The sequence below is a fragment of the Malaclemys terrapin genome, chromosome 4 (genome assembly GCF_027887155.1).
Source record: "Malaclemys terrapin pileata isolate rMalTer1 chromosome 4, rMalTer1.hap1, whole genome shotgun sequence".
Classification (NCBI taxonomy): Eukaryota; Metazoa; Chordata; order Testudines; family Emydidae; genus Malaclemys; species Malaclemys terrapin.
Window position 1 is genome coordinate 33,898,155 of NC_071508.1, and position 25,801 is coordinate 33,923,955.

At 52.4% G+C, this 25,801-nt stretch overlaps 1 protein-coding gene across 1 annotated transcript; it reads right to left on the reverse strand.

The window, feature by feature from the left end:
• Nucleotides 1–1,067: 1,067 nt before the first annotated feature.
• Nucleotides 1,068–25,745, reverse strand: DDB1 (damage specific DNA binding protein 1). Its single transcript, XM_054026577.1, has 27 exons — nucleotides 25,599–25,745; nucleotides 25,057–25,205; nucleotides 24,534–24,650; nucleotides 23,548–23,769; nucleotides 15,577–15,691; nucleotides 15,366–15,463; nucleotides 13,926–14,084; nucleotides 13,379–13,462; nucleotides 12,376–12,492; nucleotides 11,749–11,851; nucleotides 11,459–11,534; nucleotides 11,269–11,377; nucleotides 10,901–11,079; nucleotides 10,649–10,812; nucleotides 10,447–10,554; nucleotides 9,738–9,945; nucleotides 9,080–9,175; nucleotides 8,636–8,747; nucleotides 7,775–7,898; nucleotides 7,237–7,401; nucleotides 6,618–6,712; nucleotides 6,272–6,442; nucleotides 5,318–5,427; nucleotides 4,890–5,059; nucleotides 4,015–4,117; nucleotides 2,004–2,127; nucleotides 1,068–1,808 (listed from the first exon to the last, which is right to left on the reverse strand). The coding sequence occupies exons 1-27, from the start codon at nucleotides 25,657–25,659 to the stop codon at nucleotides 1,725–1,727; spliced, it is 3,423 nt and encodes a 1,140-aa protein (XP_053882552.1). The 5' UTR covers nucleotides 25,660–25,745; the 3' UTR covers nucleotides 1,068–1,724.
• Nucleotides 25,746–25,801: the final 56 nt, after the last annotated feature.

A 25,801-nucleotide genomic window follows, 5' to 3' on the forward strand; every position in this document is an offset into this window, starting at 1 on the left:
AATCACAGAGATATTTACACTTGCTCATGCTACTGGGAATTGTTGGCAAAGCTTCCAAGCTGGGGTGGACTGCCCTTTCAGGCATCTTGTCATGGGAACACACTCCTCCTCTGCCCCACTGGCAGCAGACTGAACCCAAGAAATTCATCCCACACAGCTTGGCATGAGACAGCCAGAACAGCAAGCCAAGAGGCAGGGCAGATGGGAAGCCCCTTAATAGGTGCAAAAAGGTGATGGTGAAGCTGTCCTTTTAATTCTATAACAAAAATCCAGGGATTCATTGTCAAGAACAGGGGTTCTCAAACTGGGGGTCAGGACCCCTCAGGGGGTTGCGAGGTTTTACATGGGGGGGGGGAGAGATGGACACGAGCTGTCAGCCTCCACCCCAAACCCCGCTTTGCCTCCAGCATTTATAATGGAGTTAAATATATAAATAAGTGTTTTTAATTTATATGTGGGGGAGGTCACACTCAGAGGCTTGCCATGTGACAGGTGTCACCAGTACAATAGTTTGAGAACCACTGGTCAAGCCCATCCCCATGGTAACCTTAACTCTGCTCCACAGAGGGGATGGAAACATTCTAGAAAGGTCTCCAGGTCTTACCTTTCCCTTGAGTATTTGGGTAACGTTGGAGCACCATACACTTAGGTACATGCCTAGATCTATAAGAGGAGCATGCACCGTAATGCCTTCAAAGCACTCTGCATGAGGCAAAGCCCACATTCCTCATTACAGAGACAAGTCTGAGATGCCTGTCTCCAAAGTGTGCACACAGAAGAATGCATCTGGGAAAAGGCTCTCGCCTCCTTCCCCAGAAACTGATCTGTCCAACTCCCGCTGTAGACTGTGTGTGAGCTGAGACAACAAGGGGAAAGTTTATGCCCAAAGGATCATTTTTGGACAAAGCTCAAGGCAATGGAGAACAGGGACATGGAGTGAGAGTTCCCTGTGGAGCATAGCAGGGATATGGCTCCTGTAGCCATGGCCCACAGAGCAGGGAGGGCACAGCACTACAAGTCAGCCCCATGGCAGAACAGAGGGACAAGGAGAAGGCAGGAGCCAGACCTTTCCTCTTTGACTCTACTTTATTTGGTAAAACTCAGAAACCAAACCACAGAGATTTCACTTTCCAGACCCTTCCTCCCTGAGCACGCCACAAATCCTGTGGAGAGAGAGAGGCCTTCTCTACCCTTTGAGCTTCATCACCCAGACAAACAGGCACCTCCACAAGCCAGCACGGTATCTCCCCCATCTTCCCAGCACCAGAGAAGAGCCTCCAGCCCATCCTCATTACAGAGGCAGAAGGGGGTGTAGGAGGCTTCCACTTCAAAACACAATGAATCAAAGAAAATAAAATAAAAAGATACTAGAGACAACAGTGAACGAGTGAGCCATGGGGGAAGTCCAGGCAGGGGTGACCCTTCAGCCAAGCGCTAGCAGTTACCCAATGGGAGCAATCGGCCATGACCAGTCCTGGGTTGGGAGCCAAGGTCCACAGGATTGGTGAACCCAAGCAGGAAATGATGTGACGCCCAGCCAAAAATCACATCCCCAAGTCCCTAGCGAGATGGCTTCAGTTCAGAGGTTCTCCCCTTCCACCCGGGAAAATAATCGCAGCCTCTGGTGTCATAGTGCAATTGGCTAGGGACCCCCTGGCTGCAGGTGGGAAGAAACTCCATATTCTACCATGGAGGAAGATGCTAGGAGATGAGTCCGAATCCTATTAATGGATCCGGGTCAGCTCCTCCACGATCTTTATCAGGTCGTCCACGGTGGCCTCTCTCTTCATGCCACTGCCATCGTCAATCTGCAACAAGGGACAGATGTGTTACAGCAGCATGACTGGGGGGGGAGAGGAGGAACACAGCTCTTACAGAAGCACCCCTGCATGGACCAGGGTGAAGGAGTGTCATTCAAAAGACTAGTACTAGAGAACAGATTCCCAAGAGCTTCTGCTGCTCACCTGGAACTGACCTATTCTCACACTCGGACCCCATCTCACCTGTAAGTTTGCTACCACCTCCTGCATTTTGGGCCGGCTGATGTCCAGGAAGCTTTCAATCAAGTCACCATCAATGAACCCTGTGGCTGGCTCCGTCTTGCGCTCAGTGTGAAATGATCTCCAGGTGCAAGCGAGAGTCAAGGAGCAAAACCCACTTAAAATGCATCATCCTCAGACTCCCTTAAACCCCACTCAGAACAGAACTCCACCCCCAGGCATGCACAGCAGCTTCGTAGGACACACACTGCCCGCTTCCCACACATACATGCTACATCCACGACCAGTGCAGCATTTGATTTACATCATGGCCCTGTATTTTTGAGAGAGAGAGACAGACAGACAGACACTGTGAGCTCTCTGGGGCAAGGACTGTGTCTCAAGCCCAATGGAATCCCTGACCCTGACTGCAATACAACAGATACACACACTGCCGGATTCATCCTGCTACTCTGCAGAGCAGCTCAAAACATTCCCCCTACGGCAGTGGTCTCCAACCCTTTTTATGCACAAGATCACTTTTTCAACTTAAGATCAACCCAGAACCTACCTTGCCCCTTCCCCGAGGCCCCGGCCCGCTCACTCCATTCTCCCCTCCCTCCGTCGCTTGCTCTCCCCCACCCTCACTCACTTTCACCAGGCTGGGGCACAGGGTTGGGGTACGGGAGGGGCTGCAGGCTCTGGGCTGGGTCCAAGGGGCTCAGAGTGTGGGAGAGGGCTCCAGGCTGAGCCTGGGGCAGGGGGTTGGGGTGCAGGAGTGAGGGGTGAAAGCTCTGGGAGGGTGTTTGGGTGCAGGCATCATATGGTCACACTGCATCTAATTTCATAGAATCCAGTGGACATTTCATGAATTTTACTTTTTATTGGTGTCATTTGTGAATTATAGATCCAAAATCCTTCAGGGATGGTCACAAATCAGTGTTAACATTCTCAACTGTGGGGTGTCCACTGGCTGAGCCTGGGGCAGTGGGTTGGGGTGCAGGTGGTGGGCTCTTGGGGGGAGTTTGGGTGCAGGAGGGGGCTCCAGGCTGGGCTGTGGGGTCTGGGAGGGAGCTCTGGGCTGGGGTGCAGGAGCGGGTACAAGGTGCATGCTCCGGCCAGGAGGCGCTTACCACAGGTGGCTCCCAGGCGGCAGCGCAGCGGGGCTCAGGCAGGGCTGCCTGCCTGCCATGGTCCCATGCTGCTCCCAGAAGCAGCAGGAGCGCGGGTGGTGGGAGAATTTATGGAAGTTCACCAGATCTTTGTGTAACTGTGACCCACTGTGATGAGCTCTGATCACTTAGACATGGTGTCCCTGGCACTTTGAGGTTTGGCACCAATACCCTAGGGTAGTGGTTATCAACCCTTCAATTGCGATCAACTGGTCGATCCAGAAGCCTCAGCCAGTCGATCGCAATCTTGGGGGAGTGGGACAGCGGGTCTCCCCGTGCGCTGCCCGTGCCTGCAAGCGCCATCCCCGCAGCTCCCATTGGCAGCGCACAAAGCCACCTCCTCCCTCCCTTCCCCCAGGGGCCACAGAGACGTGCCAACAGTCAACTGCTTCCAGGAGTGTGTGGGGCCATGGCAGGCAGGCAGCCTCTGAGCCCCGCTGCACCGCTGGACTTTTCGCGGCTCTGAGATTGCGATCGACTGGATGAGGCTCCAAGATTGACCAGTTGATCGCGATCGACGGGTTGGTGACCACTGCCATAGGATATTGGTGCCAAAGCTCGAAATGCCAGGGACACCATGTCCAAGTGACCAGAGCCCACCACAGTGGGTCACAATTATACAAAGATCTGGTTAACTTCCAGGAGCCCGGGTGGTGGGAGAATTTATGGCAATCACTCTAGGCTTTGGCTCATCAATTCAGGAGTCAGCATTCTAGCACTCGCTTTGTCAGCCTCTACCCCACTCATAGCACAGCCTAACATAGTCGTGGTTTAGGTGACTGCCACTGTAAAGGCACCTTCATTGCTAAGCTCCTAGATCTGCTAGAGAAGGTGGCACAGAGCAAGAGGATGGGGAAGGATATAAGGAGTGCTCAATCTTGCCCACACTCTTGATGACTTTATTGAGTCTGTTCTGCATATCCAGCAGGAGGTTGTACCAGCTTTCCGACAGTGACGTCACCAGTCCTGCAAGAGAGGAGAGGGCAATGAGTGGCAGGGCTGGACGCAGCAGTTTCCTGGCAACCCTTGGGCCACATGTTTCAGCTCCCAGCAGGCTGGGAATAGCAAGCTCTTGCGTGGCAGTTAATGAGTAGAGATGGTCACAAGTGCTCCCCCCACCCAGGAAATTGAAATGGAAGTGAAAAAAATCACTCTCTTGCATATTTTCCACAGAAAACTTCATTTTTCAGCAAAAATTCAGACCCCAAAAGATTAAAATCCAGAAAAGCTGGTGCCTCTCGGGAGCTGTGGTTCAGGTACCTTATGCTCCCATTCCATGTAGGCCAGGCTCCCTGTTGGGACTACATCTCCCATGATGCCCCACAGTGTCGCCTCTTGGAGAGGGATGGCAGCACATCATGGGACATGTAGGCAGTCTGAGGAGCCCAGCCAAGGAAAGCGAGTGGGAACATGAAGAAACAACTACAACTCACATGAGGCACCACAGTAGCATTTCTAAATAAAAAAAAATTTTTTTTTTTTTTAAGCAGAAGTATTTTAATTGCCCCCCCAAAAATCAAAATTTGCTGGTGAGAGCAGACATTGTGCAAATATTTTAAATTTTTCATCAAAAACCAATTTGCCCAGCCCAACTAATGGCTCCAGGAGGGCTCTGTTATCTAATCCACTTTAGCAGCTTCCTTTCAAGGCCCATATTAGTGCCCCCTCCAGGATCTGAGATCCCACACAACAGGCCCTAGCAGCAGGGTGAGAGGCAGCCAAGGAGCACTCCCCTTACCAATCATTCCGTTGACTGTGCCGAAGAGCACCGAGCCCTGCGTTGGTGTGGACGTCTCGCCCAGGTTCTGCATGACCAGGGAGCCATGGCAGAACACGTTGACAAACTCCCCCAGGTGGAACAGCCCCACTTCCTGCAAGTGCTGGCGCTCCTCATCGGTCGTGGCAGCGCTGAAATGCAAGGACCCTGGTAGGCACCGGGGTAAGAACACAGACCAGAGGCACCACAGAGACATGTCCCCCTGCACACAAGCATGCTCCCCATTCCAGTACTCTGAGTTAACACACACACCTCCCCAGAGCCACATTCCACACACAGAAGAGAGGCAGGTCCTGCCAGCTAACACCCACCTGTAAAGGGAGGGGATGATAGGATGTACCACCCCACCACCATTATCAGGCACTGCGTCATGCCCAGAGCCAGCTTACCTGTCCTTCTGGCACACAAACAGGTTAAAAGCATTCTCTGCTCCCAGGAAGTTGTCATCGTCCAAGATCTCCACAGCGCTCATCCAGTTTGGGTTGAAGTCTCGAGCAATCTTAAAGGGGATGACACACACCAGGGGAGATCAGGCCCTGCTGTGAGCCCCCAAGGTGATATCCTCATGGAGCCACCCTGCCCCACCCAGCACCAAGGTTACAATGGCATGGGGGGAGCCCAGCGATAAAGTCAGGTGGAAGGAGGAAGCGCCAGCCCATGTCAGAGCTAGAGGAAGAAGGTTTGCACATTCACAAGGCCCCTTGGAGGAGCAGCAGGACAGTACAAACGCCAAACAGTTGATGGGATCACGATCCCATCTCCCTAGGAGAGGGACTCTGTGCCAGTTTTCTGCAGAAGTGGCTCTTTCTGGAGGAGCCTAGGAAGGTGGGGCCTTTAGATGGAAAAGCAGGCTGATCCCTGGGAGGACTACACCAGAGAGCCAGCTACCCCAGCAGCACATTCCCTACCCCGAGAACGTAACAAGGATCCTGGCAGGGCAACCCATGTTGCTTGTGAGGGGGGCTGGTCTCTCATCAGGACACCTTGTACTACCAACCCTGGATCCCACCACAGGAAGCCAGGACAACCCACCTCCTGGCCCCATGGCAGGCACCAGATATTGCACAAAGCATCCTTTCCTCAAGGCCTGTGACACTGAACCAGATCCCCCAGCAGCCTGTCTCACAGGAGCCCACAGAGATCTGCCAAGGGGTGGCTTCAGTAGATCCTGTTCTTAGGGACATTGCGCCTCAAAGAGAAGCCAAGCTCTGTTGGCTCTCCTCTGGTCAAACTGCCCTCTCCTCACCCCACAAGCTGCTCTCCCTTTCCTGAAAGCCCCTTGCTGTACCACAGGATCGAGACCCCCATCCCTTGAATCACCCTGGGTGGAAGAGTATCAATACCTCCTCAAAGTTACCCTCCATGGGCTTGTAGGCGAGAAGCAGGACAGAGCGCATCAGATCTCCAACCAGGATGAAGTCCCCCTTGGTCTTTACGTAGAGAGCCATGATGTTATTATAATGGTTACACTCTGTGCGCAGCTCCTTCTCTGCCGTCCACTCATACAGACGCACCTGAGGGAACGGATGTGTGAGCCAGGGCCAGCACAGAAACACGAGAGGGACACAGCAGCCCAGAATAGCCCAGCACACCAGAGCTCAGGAGCTCTTTCAATCTCGTGGCTGAGCCGCCTCCCAACTCTGGAGGAAACTCTTCCCTGGGATATCCAGGGCCTTGCTGGAGCCTTACCGTGCTGTTGATGCTGGCTAGGAGCTTGCCGTTGAACTCCACCATGGAATACACAGCCCCTTTCACTTCCTTCTCGGCCAGACTCTGCAGTTTCCCTGGAACGCACCAATAGACTCTTTGGTTACCATCTGTGTCCCCCCCAAGAGCAGCTACAAGACCCTCTGTGGAACCCAAACAAGATGCTCTACTCAAGTCTGTTCTTTCCCTAGAAAGGCTAAGTCCATTTCTCAACCAGTCTGTGGGCAACTGCTGGCCCAGTGACAGTAGCGGAAGGATGTGAGAGGTAAGACTGGAAAGACCATGGGATTCAGACTCTGGATCCGGAAGGAAGTTAGGGTGAAGGATTACTGTGTCCTAATGGGAGATGGGGAGAAGTTACCATAATTTGGAGGTTGGTTCACAGCAGAGCAAAAGCCCCCAAGCAGCAGAAGAGTCTGGGGGCACAAGCTTTCTCATGGACAACTGGCAACCATCTGTCAGCAGGCCTGTGACGGAAGCCAAAGTGCCTGTTGCAGTGATGTCCATTCCCAATCCTCTGGGATTAAGGGGTGATCTCCCTCGGATGATTGGAGTGCTGCCAGAAGGACCCCGTACAGGAACTCAGCCTTCTCCCTCTTACCATCTGAGTAGTGGAAGACTACAATGCGACCCTGTTTGGGCTCAGCCTCCTCAGGATACACCATGGCCGTGCCCACGATGAAGTACGTGTTGGGGTCTTTGCCCAGCTTGCAGGAGACCAGGCTTAGGGCGTATTCATTCTGCAGGAACTGGTGAGCGTGGAGCACTGGGTGTAGGAAAGAGAAAACCAATTGGGTTGTGACTAAGAGCCCCCTCCCCTTCCACGCTACTGGACCAGCCTATCAAAAGGAATTAAGAGCCTGCTCCATGTGCCCAAGTGACAGAGCCAAGAGCTGTCCTGGAGACCCCCTCTTTTCCTGACTGTGCTTCCGCTTAGTATAACCCCCTTGGCCTTACACCCAGCCCTCCTCCAGGAGTCCCCATCCCTTTGCCTTTCCTTCTGATAAAGCCTCTTTTTCATAGAACTGCTGGTCTCATCCACGCCCCTTTGCCGCATGTACATTGCAAGGGAAAGTGTTCAGCAGGTGAGCTGGGCCCCCTCCTGGGGACAGGAAGAAGGCAGTATTTGGGGTTGGTACCTTCAAAGGTGTGCTGGTCTATGATGAGTAGATTGTGCACCTCCACCTCCTCTCCGAAGGATGTCTCGTGCGGAGCGGTGCTGCTGGAAAACAGCTTGCTGGAGCTGACGCTGCTGGACAGGGCCTGGGACAGAGAGCGAGCGATCACACCCTCAAGCTACTCGCAGCGGCCTGGCACACTGGGAGAGCAGAGAGGCTGAATGAGAGAGAAAGCTGGAAATGCAGGGCAGGGGTAAGAAGATGAATGAGATCCCAGACAAGCCTCTTGGCCAAATGGGCCTCCGACATGGGGGAACATTTCTTCCCATGGGAAAATCCAGATGCAGCTGCTCAGGGGCACATGAGCACATTAGACTCTCCCTCAGAGAATCTTCTGAAGCCAGACTGATGGAACAGCAGAACAGAATTCAGGCTAAGGGGCCTTTAAGAAACACACAGAATGATGAGATGGAAGTTTCCATGGCAGCTTCTGAGAGGACCTTTGTCTCAGCCATGGAGAAAAGGAAACAGCCCAGGATGGATCAGCGATCCCATCTAATGAGCAATCGGAATGGTAAGGCCCAGGGAAACGAAGGAGACCTGGGGCTCCGGGCTGAGAGAAAAGGGGAACATGTGGCAGGGGAAGCTGCAGAGTCTGCTAGAGATAAAAAGATTCAAGAGTCTAAGACAAGAGTCCCACCCTCCCTCCTTCCCAGACTGCCATGGGGTAGGGCAGTGGGGTCCACGTACTCAACCTTGGGATGAAAAGATGGCCAAGGAAAATATGTATCACCATTTGGCTTGAAGAGTCATGTTTCCAACAGCTGCTAATCCAGCGGCCCAGCTCCTGAGCCCATATGCCTTCCCAGAGCTTCCTCTCACCTGGGTGCTGGCACTGGGTCTCAGTGCAGTGGTGCCCCCACTGGCATCCTGCACCTCAATGCGACTTGAAAGCACGCCAAAGCACTGAGAAACCTCCTGGTAGCAGATCTTCCTGCAGGATAAACAGAGAAAGCCGTGTGGGCAAGGACTCCTCAGGGGGAGGGGAGAGAGCATGGCTGAGGCTGAAGAGAACACAGTGGCTCCTGGGACACTAGGCTGTTATATTGCTCAATGCCCAGACTTCTCCTTCCTACAGCCCCCAAGCTGCTCTGAGAATGCCAGTCACCAATCTCATCGATTTATCCATCTCACCACTTCCACACACCAGTGGAAAGGTGGGGCGGCTCCTCTTTAGAGGACGACGAGCCGTCCCATCGTCCTTCCCCACTCTCACACAGGGCGCAGACCCAGAAACCCTAACACCCAGTAACCCTAACACCCCACCTGGGCGACTCGTAGAGGGGAACCGTGCGGATGTGCAGCTTCTGGATCTCGTCGATGGTGCCGATTGTCAGGGTGCTGTTGTTGGCCAATGCCAGACTGTAAAGAAAGGAGACTGTCAGTGATCAGGCTTGTAAACCAGGTGCCCAGAGAGGAAGCCACTGACTCCAGGGCTCTGCGTAGCTAGGATGCTGGGAGAACAGCCAGACTAACACAGCACTGATCTCCTGATTCTAAGGGTTACTGGGACCCTGGGCGGGAAAACCCAATGCCGGTATATGAGGAGGGACAAAGTAAGCGATGGCAAGTGTCTTCTCATTCAAAACCATCAGGGCAACAAAAGAGCTGGATTGATTGTGCAAGTGAGGAAGAGGAGCGGGTCTGATAGCATCTAGGAGGAGGGTTTCCCTTTCCCATTCTCCATGCAGCTGCAAGCTGGCCTGTGGGTATAGTGCTCACTGAACATGCCATCATGTTCCACCTTCTTGTCAGCCAGACCTGAGCAGGGAAGGCACGTGGGGGTGTTGTGCCTTCAGACACTAGATCAGGTAGAAGGATGCAGCTGGGAACCCTCCAGACATGCTGCTCCTTACCTCACTTGGGCCAGTGCAGAGTCCAGAAGCCCCTCCCCTCTGGCATGGGGGGGGGAGAGCGTGCTCACCTGTCAGGGTAGCCATCCGAGTTGAGGGGACACATGTAGTTCACCTCCTTGAGGTTGACATTGGAGAAGACCAGCTTGTGGTTACTGCTGTAGATCACAGTGGGGCGGTCAGAGCAGGCAAAGACATTGGTGGTGGAGAGTGAACGGAATGTCCTTAGGACAGTGGGCTGGGTGCCCAGCGTCACTTTCTTACGGTCGCTCAGCAAACCTATAGTAAGGGAGCAGCAGTGTTAGGAGCTGCCCAACCAAAGGGGATGGGAGCTTTTGGAAGAGTGGGATCAAGCCGTGAGACACACTAGCTGGAAGGGGCCCACGTGGAGGCCAGAGGCACTATGCTGTCGGCAGAGGGTGGCTGTCAAAGGGCCTGACGCAAAAAGCTACCCCATGTCCCCTCCAGGAGAGGGAAGAATAGTTCTCCCTCAAAAAGCAGGCAAGGGGTGATCCCCCTCCTGTAGCAGGAATCCTGATTACATCGAGTATCTGAACAGAACCTGCCCATCAGACTCCCCAGGGATGTCAGGGTTGTTACAAACAGGTGAGATCCCTGCCCTGTCAGGGCATGGCCTGACCAGGATGGAGAGGGGAGGGGCCATCATGCCATGGAGCCCAGCCCACTTGGGATCAGAGAGAGGATTCAGAAGAGGTAGAAAGGGCATCTGATCAGTCTCACCCCCCTCAAAAAACAGAGTAGGAAGGGCCATGTACTTACCTGTCTCAATGCTGAGCCCAAAGTAGAAGAGAGCCCCATCTCCCAGGGCGCAGAGGAGATAGTGGCTGCTCTCAAAGGTGGTCATCAGAATGGAGCGGGGAATGATCTCTGCAGGGATAGGGAAAAGAGAAGGCCCCATTAAGTGTCACACACAGCTTTGTTCACTGCTCCCAGTACAGAATGCCTTAGAAGCAGCGCCTACCTCCTCCCAGCATCTCCTTGTGCAGCAGCTCAAACGAGGGCAGCTTTAGGATGCGGGCTGAAATGTCAGTCCAGAGGCCGATGGCACACAGAGGGGACATGCCACTAGAGTCCCCCAGTGGGGTAATGTCCAGGCAGGCCACCTCATGCTCCATCTCTGTGCAGCTGGCAGGCAGGCAGGAAGGAAATGGACAGGTCAATAACCAGGTCTGGTTCCTCTGACCCCCAGCAAGGGCAAGGGGATCACACCCACCTTATTTGCCTGAGCTCCTGGGGCTGGATCTCCAGGTAGTAGAGTGCTCGCCCCACAGCCACCACCACCTGACTGCTGTTACAGGAAGCCACGCTGATGTTCTTCCCCTTGGGCTCTTTCCATTCACTCACGAGGGCTTTGGGCTCCTGAGTGACCAGCCGCACGGAGGCAGAGGTGATCTGGAGGAGCAGGAAACACTCCAGCTCAGACGCAGGGCACATTCACCCTCAACGACACTCAGCCCAGGTGGAATGCTGCCACCCTCCCCATTACTGGGAGCACATTCTGTAGGCCTCCTCCCATGATACCTCACAGCCCTTTCCAATCCAGCCAGAAGCCCCCTCCTCTCTCACTGGCCTAACCAGTACCTGGATCAGTTGCTGATGGGCTACGTTGCCACAGAAGAATGTTTGCTGATCATCCACGAATCCTGTCAACTCAGTTTCCTCCACTTCCTCCCCGTTTAACATCAGAACCCTACAAGAGGGAGAGAACTCATTAACTAGGTGCAGAGCACACAACCCAGAGCCTGCCCCAGCATTAATCCCAGAGCCTTACCTGGTCTGGCCTACAAAGGACAGCACCAAGGTGTTGTCGGTTTCACGATGTGAATCTGACCTCAGGGGCCATAGGCCTGCACAGGGAAAGATCCCACTATTACTCAGAGTAAACATCTCAGGAAAAAGCTTAGGGAGATGTCCCTTGACACAACCCATACTCCTGCCCAGCCTCATGCAGGACACGATCCCCCCCTGAAGCTGTAGGTCACAACCACATAGACCTGTAGAACAGGCTGGCAGAGCTGAAGGCTGGCACATATGCTCTGCGCTCCCAATGGATTTACACACCTTTAATTCCTGGCAGGTCGATGCTGGCGTGTTCGTGAATCCCAATCCCGTTCCGGATGATCCTCAGGGAGCCCTCCTTAAAGGCGCCAGAGCATGTGACCAGCTAGATAGAGCAGGTACCCATTAACATTCCTCCAATTCCTCCCAGCTAAGGTCTTGGTGAGGGGGAAGGGGTATGGGGGGGCGGGGGGGGAGAGACATCTCCTCCCACTATGAGAAGAGGCATCCAGGTAAGGGTCTTGGTAGAGGGAAGGGGTCTGGTGTCCCCTGTGTCCCAAAGGAAGTTCTTTGGAGGTGACTCATCACCCCTTCCCCACCCCAGAGTCTGATCCTCCAGAGCAGTCTCATGGGAGGGCTAATCTTCCTTCGGAGAAGGGATCCACGGGAAGCAGCCACCCTAAGACCCCTGCTTTGCACTCACAACACCACCATTCGCTGCTCCCAACACAGAATACCCTACAAGCAGTACTTATCCTCCCTCCCAGCATCTCCTTGTGTAACAGCTCAAACAAGGGCAGCTTGGATGCCCAGCATGGAGCACAGTCTATTCCCCCTTTGCAGTGGGCATGCCCCCATCTGGAGCAGATGCACTCAGCACTAACAAAGGGAAGGCAGAGCCATTATTACCTGCCCTTGACCCTGTCTCTCCAGATCCACCACACACATGTCCACGATGGGGCCCAGGTTGGTAAAGGTTTCCATGGCCACTACATAGGAGCCTTGTTCATTGCTGTCCACACTGAGCTGTGAACACAAAGTCATTAGCTCCCAAAGTAAATGCAGGGAGCAACCAGAAGTGGGCAGCAGGTGGGGAGGGATCTGAGCTGTTAGCAGATATCAAACTCCCATAATGCTTTGTACATAAGTCGCAGAACACTGTGGGACATGAATCAAAGTGCTGGTATTCTGGATCTATACACCTAAATATTCTCTGTACACAGGTTGAACCTTAGTCTGTGACCACGTGATGGAATGTGTGTAATCTCTTGCTGTGATCCTATCAACCCACAGAAAAAGTCAACAGATGTCTAGGAAACCAAGAAAAGAGACCACTTGTGACTGACGAAGGATACTTGTTATTGCAGATGTGTTTTGTGATTGATAAGATAATAAACTATTGAGATGTTTTTAATTCATCAGAATTTGCTTGTTGTCAGAGACATTTTCTATAATAACAACTTTGTTCAAAATACCTATGGGCTTATCAATCATGTACACTGAAATACCATAAAGGAAATTTCACAAGTAATTAGGCTGTTGAAAAAGGAATTCCTTTGTCTCTCTTTGTAAAGACCCATGGCACATAAGGAGCTGAGGTTTTGAGACTTAGTTGGGAGTGAAACAAGAACATTTCTGCAGATCGGTTTGGTAATGTACAGCCTTCCTTTCTGTATTCTGTATTGTGCTATATCAATCCTTAACTAATAATCTGATTCATAAATACTGACTGAGCCTGTTTATTCGACCTCTTATCAATAACCGAACCGAACCTCCAGCGAACAGAGCAGAGAGGCCTGCAAGAGGCAATGGGAAGCAAGGCAGAGCCTCCCTTGACCCATCCAGCAGGGAGGGGAAGGGTGAACAAACGTGGCTGCAGATAGAACTAGATAAGGAGAGGGCTTCTTCTCACCTTCACGAGTTGGGAGTCCCCAAGCCGAGAGCCGACAAAGACAACACCATTATCTAGATAGGTCAGGCACTCTGCAATGGATGTCTAGGCGAGGAGACAGATGGACCATCAGGTTAGGGGGAAAGAGGCTTGTAGCAGATACACAATTCAAGCCCATTGGAAAGCCTCAGGCCAGAGCAGGGCCCTCTGCCCTACAAACACCAATCCCAAACTCCAGCTCCACGGGAAAGCCCCTAGAAGGAGGTTGAGATCCGTAGCCTGAAGGAAAATCCTTTTAGAGTACAATGACAGTCCGAAGTACCAGCCCCAATGCAATCCCTGAAGGTGGGGACACTAGCAAAGGACCCACACTTGGTCACTCCCACAGACATCCTGGTGCCTCAGGGGGTTCGGAGCTATGAATATAGCAGGGAATTAAACCCCACCCCATCCCAGTCTCAGTGGAGACTCGCTTCCCTCCATTTAAGTCCCTGAGCTGTGCTTGCAGCTCATGAACTCCCCAGGCAGAGACCACACATGGCACAGCAGCAAGGGGGAAGAGCGCTACCTCTCCAAGCAGCTCCACACGCAGGTCCTTCAGGCTGACCGTGCCATCCATCTGCTCTTCCTTCTCCAGAAGCAGCATGAAGAGACGGCCCTCCATATCCCCCAGGAGGTAACGGGACCCATTGGGATCCACACGGTTGTGGCACACTATTGTACTTTGCTGCAGGCAGAGAAAGAGGTTGGAGTTACTGGGCCCCCTAGCTTGGAGAATGGGCCTAACTTCTTAAGCCCATTCTCAGCTCAGGAGTGACCCCCTCAGAAACCCCCATTCTGCTGACTGAGCACTTTCAGCAGATAAATTATCCCGATGCTGTTTTGGGCCCAGACAGCTGCATGCCAGCTTTGTCTCAGGACTCTGAACAAGTGGTTTTCTGAGTGACAGATGCTGCCCAGCTTCTGGTCAAGACATTTGGTTTGGGATTTAATGGCATGCTCCTGCAGCCCTTACCCAAGCAAATCTCCCATTGACTTTCAGGGCAGATGTGCCTGTAGTAGGTCCGCAGGGCAAGGCCCAGAGAGACTCCCAGGCAACATGTTACTTTTCTTACTAATGCAGCACACATCAAAGCATGGGCCTCCAAAGAGCCTGAGCTGACAGCCTGTCAAACACTCAAGCCATGATGCCTGTATCTATTTCCCAGAGATCTATTGCCACATTCTAACCCATTGTTGTCTCAGCCTTCAAATGACCTTCTGATCATATCTCTGCTTTTCTTTCAGTCTAACACATACTCACTCCCCTTGTTGCCTCTGTGATCTAGTTGATGCTTCCTGTACAACTTGCACCCAGGAATCATACCCCTCTGATTAGGATCAAACCCCCTGGCTCAGATACCCCATCTGGGCTCCCCTCTTCCCAAACCAAGCATTCCCTCAGACACAGTGTTGTATTCAAGCTTCAGATCTTTCACTGCTACAGATCCTACCTTTGCTGTGAGCCTCATTCAGCTACATCCCTGCTTTGGCTTGGATGAATGCCCGAACCTCACTGTGCTACCTAATGTATTTCTTTCTCTGAGGCCCCAGAACCCCAACCGGCTTTTGGCTTTACTGCATTCTCCCCGGCACTCAAAGCAGAGAGCAGCCCCAACCATATGTGGCTATAGGGGGACCAGGCACATGCCTTCTTCAACATAGAACACATCCCTCAAGTGTCCGAAGGCAGGGATCAACAACTGTACCAGACACTCATTCATGCGCCCAAAGGCCACATCCCTACATTGTCACATGGGAGTAGAGGAGTCCCATCCCACAGACATGCAAGGGGGAGAGAGCAGTTTAAAATCCCAGTCTGGAGACTCCTTAGTACAGGTGGGCCTTAGAACTTACTACATGCAGTACCTAGGCACAATGTAGAAACTGAAGTGCAAGGGAGCCAGGCTCCAAGAGCAACTGTATCCATGGCCCTAGGGATCAGCATTCTCGAAAGAAACTCTCTCACCTTTATGATGGGTGGGGCTATAGCCAGATATTTATCGCCATTGTGGTAGGTGATGGACTCTTGCCCAATGATGATAGCTCCTCCAAAGGGCTCGGGCACTGCAGAAAGGGAGAATGCAGACAGCCTCATTAGAGAGTACCTGTAACAAGGGTGAAGCATCACCACTGAAGCAAGATGTAGTAGGTAAGATCTTCTATAAAGAAGAACTGACCTGCAATTACCATGGACGCTTCGGCCTCTACATTCTCCTGTTTCCAGGGACCCTTGTTGAATTCCTTCTCTCGCAGGGATACCTCGTATGTTTTGACATGGCGGCCCTGGGGATCCTGCAGAAAGAGAAGCAACAGAAATCACTGCAGCAGGCAGACAGAAGTGGGGGGCTGATTATGAACATAGTGAGATTACTTGCAGAGTAATAAGGAGGCTGCAGGGCTCTAATGCCTGATTAGGGGCCGCAAAACAGCAGGGAGCATGGAGTCTGACCCTCCACAACCAATATCATGTTAGAGTGGAAATGTTTAAGCAATGCCCTAAATCACATTATCCGATTCTCTCAAATACAATTTAATTTTCTACAACCTTACTGCATGTGCATGCAGTACCTTCTAGAGATGTGCTACTTGACTTGCCCAGAAGGCAATGAAAATACAGACTGTCTTGTTATATTTCACTATTTTCTTTACTGACAGTCTTTTTAAATAAGTCGCCTTTTCTCTCATGATATTTATGACAACACCCATTATTTGTACTGCAGTAGCATCTGGGGCCCCAATCATGGATCAGTCTATTGTGCTAGGTGCTGTACAAACACATAATAAAGACAGCTCCTGTCCCAAAGAGTTACAGTATAACAATCTGAGAGACAACAGGTGGATACAACAAATGGAAGAGCACATAGTAACAATGAGATGATACAGGCTAGCATAAAAAGCAGTGGTCTCAGCAGACCCCCTCCCTGACCATTATCCAGTTTACCCATGGACTCTGCTCTTCTATTCAGCCAGCAGGACAGCCTTCCACAGATGCAGTTTAGGAGATCAGGCAGTTAACTATCAACCTAACCTAGCTGCAAACATGTAAGCTAGTGTGACAGCCAGCATGCTGACTGAAACACCAGGGGGACTGAACCAGGGACCTCCAAAGCTAAAATTGATCCAGAGACTCATGCTCTGTAGCTGGGGCTGTAACAAACTCATATCCCCTGTGGATCAGGCACAGAGAGGGTCATGTAACACACACTGACTAGAGGGTTACATAAACTCTTGCTATTACTTAAAGTTATTATTTTGCAGTATGTTGTGTAAGCACAGTTTACTAGTACTTTTCACAAAAATGATTTTTCTGAACTTATGTTTATCTGACACACAGAATAGTGCTCTGTACTACCAGGTTACAGAAAACCCATACAGCACTATTATTTCGAAACTGTATGGGATCCAGGAACTACAGACTGTATTGTAAAGATGCAGGTGCCCAAATGGGCAGAGTTCAGGTTGTGAGCATGATTCTATTATGAAAAATTACTTTTTTTGTCGTCAAAGGGCACTGTTAGGCTCTCTGTGTGTTGTGTCTTGACAATTTTCAGATCCAATCAACAGTTTCTAAGGAAAAGATTTTTACTAACTGCCTGCTCTGCAAAATCCAAGTTAAGCTGGGTTCTTTCCGGCTCGCACTTCAACAAAGATTATGCAGCTGGAACTTAAATCACTCGGTTGGCAATGCTCTAACTCAAGGAGCATGAGTTGGATTCTCTTCTGATTGTGTTGGCAAACCAGTGTTAACCAGAGTAAAGAGCAGTAAGAGCTTAAGTAAGAGTAAAGCAGGAAACAATTACAAGGAATACAAATGGGGAATAGATTTGAGTGTAAAGCCGCTGTTTTAACAGTAGCCTTTCAGAGTAAAAATGCATTTTAACTCTGGCATTTCTGGACCAATATTGAGTCCTTTCAACTGGGATGTTTTTTAAACAGTCTTTTGTATGGAATTTTATTCCTATTTGTGGGATCAGCCTTTGGCATTTAAAAAAAATGAAAAGAAAAGGGACACCCACCAACATCTAAGAACATGCACTGCAATTCTGCTCATTCCAAATTCTCTGATCAGGATTAATACATTTAGAGAGAATTAGACACGAAAAATAAACTCGGAAACCTCTCCCCACCTACATGCACACAATTCCAAGAGACAGCAACCAAACCAAACATTTTATGACAGAATGAATGAGTCAGACAGAATGCGCATCTCACTCTGCTGCAAGGGCAAAATTTACTGCGCTGCATTAAGTGTTTGTTGGCAGACACAAATCAAACCAACCCTCCTTTCTTATACCAGGACTGTTTATTTATTATAAACAGGGCATTCATAGCTTCACTCTTAATTAGAAACATTTACAACCCCTAGGTCTGTGGAAACAAAGCCCTGTTTTGCTAGTGACTATATGAAAGACCAAAGTCCCCTTGTGTTACGGAGTATTGGGGGACTCGGGGCCCTGCACCCCCGGCTTCCTGCGATTCACCATGACTTTCAGCCAGCCAGTAAAGCAGAAGGTTTATTTGGATGACAGGAATACAGTCCAAGACAGGTCTTGCAGGCACAGACAACAGGGACCCCCTCAGTTTGGTCCATCTTGGGGTTCCAGCCCCCCTTGGGAGGTCAGAGCCATCTTTGCCCCCCAGCCATCTCTCCAGCCTGCTTTCCACACTCTGGCTTCAGCGACCCCTCCCACAGCCTTTGTTCAGTTTCCCGGGCTAAGGAGTCACCTGGCCTTCAACCCCTCCCTGGGTTCTCGTGTTACACACTTAGGTATGCGCCCTCGGGCTGTCTCCCATTCCCCAATGCAGACTATTCAGCCACACTTCCCTGTCAGCATTTACAGACCACAGTGAGAACAGGCCCAGTTTGTCACATCTCTCCCCCCTTCGAGACCGAACTGAGCAGGGTCACTTTAGCCAGTGACCTGGGGAAGTTCGAACCTACCCCCGTTCCCATGGATGCCCCCGCATCCCTCCAGTTCCTTGGTGGGAATTACACCAGTCCCCTTTAGTTTCACGCCCCCCCTTAGGTCGGGGTGCTTGATGGCACTCGCAGTTTGCATGTGGGAAGGTTTATGCGGCCTGTGCCCTTTTTCCACCCCCATACCTCTGGGGCTCCGACTGGGCTGTGGTCTTCTCCCAGCGCTCCAGTCTGGAGGTCTGTGCTTTGGGCTCTTTTGGTTTAGAGCCGCCCTTTTAACCTTGGCCACCCTCTGGAAAGGATTTTTTATGCTGGGCAAGGGTCCTAAAGCTGTTTTCCCCTTGTCCCAGGCCTTCCTCCCCCTCTGACAGGGGTCACAGGATCCGCAGTACTGTCGGACAGTAACAAAGACCCCAGGCCAGTAAAAGCTCCGTAGCAGCCTCTGCTGGGTACGCCAGGTTCCCTGGTGCCCTGAGAGGGGAATATCATGGGCCCGGCACAGCAGCTGGCAGCGATACTTCTGGGGTACCACCAGCTGCCTCCTGATCCCCCCTGACTCCATTTTCCCTGGGGGAGCCCATTCTCGGTACAGGAACCCCTTCTCCCACAGGAACCTTTTCCGGCCACCTCGTCCCATGGTCTGTACCGCATTGAGGTCGGCTAGGTCCCTTATCTTCCGCAAGGAGGGGTCTCTTTGTAACTCGGCCTGGAACTTAGCAGCTGGGACAGGGATGGCCACCTGCTCTTCCTCGCCCGCTGGGCCTGAAGCTGCAGCCTCCCTGAGCCGTGTTCCTGGGCGTTCCCTCCCCACCAGGTTAGGGTCCTGCGCCTCAGGCAAGGCACCCCCCCCAAGGCCAGGGCGCAGTGCCCCTCGCCGGCTCTGACTGCGGGTTACAACCAGTGCCTTTTGGGGGTTGCTTGGCCAGTTCTTCAGGTTCCCCCCCATTAATACCTCAGTGGGCAAATACGGGTGTACCCCCACATCCTTGGGGCCCTCCTTGGCCCCCCACTTCAGGTGTACCCTTGCCACGGGTACTTTGACTAGTGTTCCGCCCACCCCCTTCAGGGTCAGGTAGGTGTTGGGCACCACCTGATCTGGGGCCACCACCTCGGGCCGGGCCAGCGTCACCTTTGCGCCCGTATCCCAGTATTCATTGACCTTTCTCCCATCCACCTCCAGGGGAACAAGGTACTCTCTCCGGAGGGACAGCCCCGCGCCTACCATATAAACCAAAAACCCTGAGTCTGGAGCATCCAGCCCCCTAGAGGAGCTGGCCTGGAGCTCTCCTCCCTCCTTAGCAGGTGGTACTCTGCCAGCCCCTCTTCCCTGGGAATGCTGCCTTTCGCCGGGCTGGGTCTCTACCCAGTTAACCCTCTGTGGGTTTGGTCTGCTCAGTCTGTTCCTGAGCCTAGGGCACTGGGCCCGTATGTGGCCCTTTTGGCCACAGTGGTAGCAGCCCATGTCCCATGGGTCCCCTTGAGTAGGTCGGATGGTCCTGATGCCGGATGCTCCCCTTTGATGGGTTTTTTTTGTATTTTTCCATGGGGAGGTCCCATGGTGACTCTCTCTCTGCGTTGTGGTGGGACTGTTCCTTTGGGACTCCTCCCTTTTGTCTTCTGACCGGCTCTTTACAAACTCATCGGCCAGCTGCCCGGCGTGTTGCGGGGTCTCTGGCTTTCTGTTTACCAACCACAGCCTCAGGTCGGATGGGCACCGCTCATACAGTTGCTCCAGTACCAGCAGTTTAATCAGGTCCTCCTTCGTCTGGGCCCCACCAGCCCACTTGCTGGCGTATCTCTCCATGCGGGCGGCTAGTTGCAGATATGAGATCTCAGGGGTTTTATCTTGACTCCGGAACCTTTCCCGGTACATTTTAGGAGTTAGCCCAAACTCACGTAGCAGGGCCTTTTTGAATAGTTCGTAGTCCCCTTTCTCTGCCTCTCCCAGTTGGCGGTACAATGCCACGGATTTGGGGTCCAGTAAGGGGGTAAGGACCTGGAGTCTGTCCGCGGGATCAACCCGGTGCAGCTCGCAGGCCGTCTCAAAGGCCTCCAGGAAGTTATCCATGTCCTCCCCCTCCTTGTATGGGGCAATGATGCACTTATCAAAGCTCCGTGCAGTCCTGGGTCCCCCCTCACTTACCGCAGCCGGGGGTTTGCTGCCCTTCAATCTTGCCAGTTTCAGGTCATGCTGACGCTGTCTTTCATTCTCCTCCCGTTCATGCTGTCTCTGTCTCTCTTTACGCTGATGCTGTCTCTCTTTCTCCTCCCGTTCATGCTGACGCTGTCTTTCTTCATGCTGTTTCTGTTGTTCACGATTCTCCAGCTCTCTCAGTTTTAGCTCTTTCTCCCATTCCAGCCAATTCCGCTCCCCGGATGCCGAACGTTGCCGGGAGGATCCTCTGCTGGCCGGCGAGCTTCGCCGGGGGGACCCCCTGCCGGCCGGGGGGGTCACGGCGCCTTCGGTATTTGCTGGGCTCCTCTCCACCCTTCCCCTAGGCATAGGAAGGAGGGGTCTCGGGAAGCCCTCAGCAGCCGGCTGACCACTTCCAGCTGGGACAGACACTGGTGCCTGCGCTGCATTTGCCAGGCTGCTTCCCTGAGACACAGGGATCAGTTTATTCGCGCGATCTTCCGCCTCCAGCCGGGCAATGAGCTGTTTTTTGGTGAGCCTCCCAATGCGCAGCCGCCTCTGCTTGCACAGCTTCACCAGGTCGCTCTTAAGCCGCTTGGCATACATCTTCCTGCTGGCCACTCACCGGCCTGTGTGCTCACAGCTCCCCACAGTTTCCAGGGGGCCCCCTAGTGTGCCAGCCCTTCTTGAGGTCACCACCTCTCTGCCAGGGTCGAGCTGCAGACTCCTCCGCCCCTGGGACCACTCGCTGCGATCCCCTCGGGGGACCCTGTTACTGCAAAAGTCCTTCTCGCTGGTCACACACTCCCAGGGGTAATAACCGTCTCTTTCTCACTCTTTAGCGCGCCTGGTCCCCGTCAATCCCCCTTCGTTTTACTGCTCCCCAGTCACTTACTGCAGGAAGCGCCGTCCACGGGGTGCAGTAGATCCCACCGCTACCACCAGTTGTCACGGAGTATTGGGGGACTCGGGGCCCTGCACCCCCGGCTTCCTGCGATTCACCATGACTTTCAGCCAGCCAGTAAAGCAGAAGGTTTATTTGGATGACAGGAATACAGTCCAAGACAGGTCTTGCAGGCACAGACAACAGGGACCCCCTCAGTTTGGTCCATCTTGGGGTCCCAGCCCCCCTTGGGAGGTCAGAGCCATCTTTGCCCCCCAGCCATCTCTCCAGCCTGCTTCCCACACTCTGGCTTCAGCGACCCCTCCCACAGCCTTTGTTCAGTTTCCCGGGCTAAGGAGTCACCTGGCCTTCAACCCCTCCCTGGGTTCTCGTGTTACACACTTAGGTATGCGCCCTCGGGCTGTCTCCCATTCCCCAATGCAGACTATTCAGCCACACTTCCCTGTCAGCATTTACAGACCACAGTGAGAACAGGCCCAGTTTGTCACACCTTGTCTCTGCTGCTTTGGTAGAAAGAGGCACGTTGTGAGTACAAACCTGGAATTCCTGAGTTCTTACCCAGGCTCTGACATGGACTCTATGAGCTTGGTCAAGTCACTGCCACTCTCTGCCTCAGTTTCCCCCCCAGCACAATTGGGGAAATGCTTTCTTAATCTCACAGGGGTAATTTGCACTTTATAGACTGTTGTGTAAAGGCCATTATTTATACTTATTAGCTTTAAGGAAGCCACAAACATCCCAAACTGGGTGCAATGGTTACACAAACCTCATTGCTGTAGCATGTGTAAGTTTTATGGAGCACAGATTAAAAGCATTACAGGCAAATGTCATGATGGAAGGATTCAACATCACTGTGGTTACATGGACATGCCCTGAAGAGGTCATTGCTAAAGATGAGGGGGAAGCTCAGGCTCCCCTGGCCTCTCTGCTCAGACTGCCAACAATTAGCACACTGTGGCCTAGCGGATAGACCACTGGACTGGGAGTCAGGAGACATGGGTTCCATTCCCAGTTCTGACACAGTCTATGTCACAGCTCTACTATGTGTCTCAGATTTGCCACCTGTAAAATGGGGATAATGTTACTGACCTCCTTTGTAAAGTGTAACAGGAGTACTTGTGGCACCTTAGAGACTAACAAATTTATTAGAGCATAAGCTTTCGTGGACTACAGCCCACTTCTTCGGATGCATCCGAAGAAGTGGGCTGTAGTCCACGAAAGCTTATGCTCTAATAAATTTGTTAGTCTCTAAGGTGCCACAAGTACTCCTGTTCTTCTTTTTGCGGATACAGACTAACACGGCTGTTACTCTGAAATTTGTAAAGTGTGCAGATCTACTGATGAAATACACATTATAAAAGCTACATTAATATTATTACTTGTGCTCGTGACTTTTATGTGATCTAGCCATTAAGAACTAAACTGAAGCTACCAAACTCATTTCACACAGGCACCAAAGAAGCCATCAGACAGCAATGACTTTCAGTCAGTGTCTATCCGCCTGGGCTAGATTTGCACTGGCAATGTAAAGACAAAGTCCTCTCACCAATTTTCTCAGCCAGCCAGCCCACAGAGTTGGTTTGTTTTGAGATGTGTAAGTGGAGATTTAACAGTGCTCAGAAATGTTCCCTTTGGGAGACTATCCCAAAAGTAAGACAGGCTTGAGGCTCCTACAGAAATGAAAAGTAGCCTTAACCTGTAGCTGAACAGGATTTACTGACTCCTTGTAACAACTGAGGAGGCAGCAGATCAGGGCCCAACATCACCTTCTATAAAGAAATAGCCAGAACCTGTAAACCCAATCTGAGCTCTCCTCAACCTACCCAATGCATGTTGAGAGACATTTCTGCTAACCATTTAATGAGAAATAGTCACATCTAAAGCACCAGTCATCCAAGAATCTCAATGCTCCTAAAGAGGGAAGACTTGACCTCCCGTGGAGTGCTTATACCCATGTGGCACAGACAGAGGTGAGGTGGCTTTCCCTAGGTCACACAGTCAGTCAAGTCCTGCCTCCCACCCTCTTGCTCTAACCACTAGACCACAGTGCTGCTTAGCTTAGGTTCCAGGACAGCATAAATGACTTGGACAATTACAAGGACATTCAGGGGCTCCAACTCACACCCAGCACTGCCCACTGGATTTCCAATACCATCTATTCAGGGACAACTCAAGGAAGTCACCCAGGGTACCTGGTAAACAAAGCAGATGGTAGGAGCCTGGCAGCCATAGAGGAATTTGACATCGATGACCTGCAGCTCCTCCAGGCGGATGTTAAAGGCCTTTAACTCCTTGTTGTCCCGGTCCAGAGGAATGACCTTGAAGAGGCCATCATAGAGCCGCAATCCAATCATCCGACACTCTGGGTCAATTATGCCAATTATACCCGTCTCTGAGGGCCGACCAATGCGATCCTGGGAGAGAAGAGACTACTATCAGAAAGAGACCCAAACAAAGAAGCAAGAGAACACTCAGTGAGGTCAAGAGACAATGTCCTTTCCGCCAGTGGGCCATGACATCCTCCAAAGATAAACAGCCAGACTCAATAACTGGACTCTCAGTTTCCTGTAGCACAAACACTTTGCAGTCTTTTTTCTAGGGAGGCAACATGGCTTAGTAGATACAGCACTGAACAGGGATACACAAGACCTGTGTTCTAATCCTATGTCTGCTTGAGTGACTCAGACATGTCACCAACCTGTGCCTCAGTATCCCCATTAGTAAAATGAGAATAATGATGCTTACCTCTTTTATAAAGCACTTTGAGATCTGAGACCTAGGTATTATCTGTAGATCTCTTAGCACATTACAGGTAGCAAAACTGTGGCACAGAAAAGCATCTTGGCCAAGAACACGCTCAGCAATATACTGGCAGATCAAATCTCCTGACATCCAGTCTTGTGCTCAATCCATTGCATCACAGCTGCCAATTATACCTCAATATTTGAAAACAGATGAAAGGTGCTTTGGCTTGACAACTGGTGAGGAGGGTTTTGTCTGAATACTAGTGTAAGAGACCAGGCACAGACACAGAGTCAGTTGCAGGATCAGGACCTTAGGTTGCGAGCTCCACAAGGCAGAGACTTGTAATTATAGTTTGTCTATGCCAACAGCAAAATAAAACCAGCATTCACAAAGGGAACCCACCACCCTTTACTGCACTGCCCACCCAACTTACCTGCACATTGCCATGGGCTCGGGTGATGATATCAATGCTCTCACCACTTTGCTTGTACTCAAGGATACAGGCATTATATTTGGCTGTCAAGATGAACAGCAGGTCCTTGCTCTCCCCCTAGGAAGAGGGAACATCAACATGCTTTCAGGAAAACTCATACAAAGGAAACCCATCCAAACTCCTGGCACTGAATCAGAACAAATTTCACCCCTCATTCCACAATCTTATCCCTTCAGCACCCCAGCCGGCACCATACCCCACCCAGGGCCGGCTCCAGGCACCAGCTTGTCAAGCAGGTGCTTGGGGCGGCCGCTCCGGATGAGGGCGGCACGTCCAGGTATTCGGCAACAATTTGGCGGACAGTCCCTCACTCCGCCTGGGAGCGAAGGACCTTCCACCGAATTGATGCCGCAGATCGCGATCGTGGCTTTTTTGTTTGTTTGTTTTTTGTTTTGGCTGCTTGGGGCGGCCAAAACCCTGGAGACGGCCCTGACCCCACCCCACCACCAGGCACCACACTCACCTTTGGGTGGAAAAGCTCCATGACTGCGATCTTGCCATACATGCCCACCTCCTTGACGGGCCGCAGCCCCTCTGCCGTGACCACATAGATCTCAAGGCGTGTGTTCTTCGCTATCAGCAGGTTCAGGTCCTCCGAGGACGTGAAGTGCCCTGCAAGATAAAGCATCACAAGGCTGCAAACCAAGGGAGCAACCCAGCAGTTATGTCTCCCCAGTGGGGCTCACACTACACCTCAAGCGCCCCACTTATTCCCTCAACACCCTGCTCACCCCCTTAACCCCACTCGTCCTCACTCACCCGCGTGTTCCCCAGCACCCTGATTGCACTCCAGCCCCTGGCACCCCCAGAACCCTGTTCACTCGCCCCCACACACTGACTGCCCCCATCCACCCACTGCCTCCCCACTCGCCAGCCACCCACCCATCGGACCCTTCCCAGCCCGTGCCCCCGCCCCGCGGCCCTGCCCCCCAGACCCTCCCCGCCTCAGCCAACTCCTAGGGCGCCCCCCCACCCCGGCCCCTCACCCCCCCGCGCGGCCGGTACCGGTGACGCAGCCGTTCACAGCCGTTGGCTTCTGCGCCGTCACCACGTAGTTGTAGGACATGGCGGGGGAGGGGCGGCCGAAGAGACACAGAGAGCGAGGCCCGCGCAGCCCTGACCGCCGCCTCCCGCACCAGCGAGATACCACCGCCAGAGCGCCGCCGCCGCGCGGGGCACCACGGGACGGCTACCAGGAGGACCCGCGC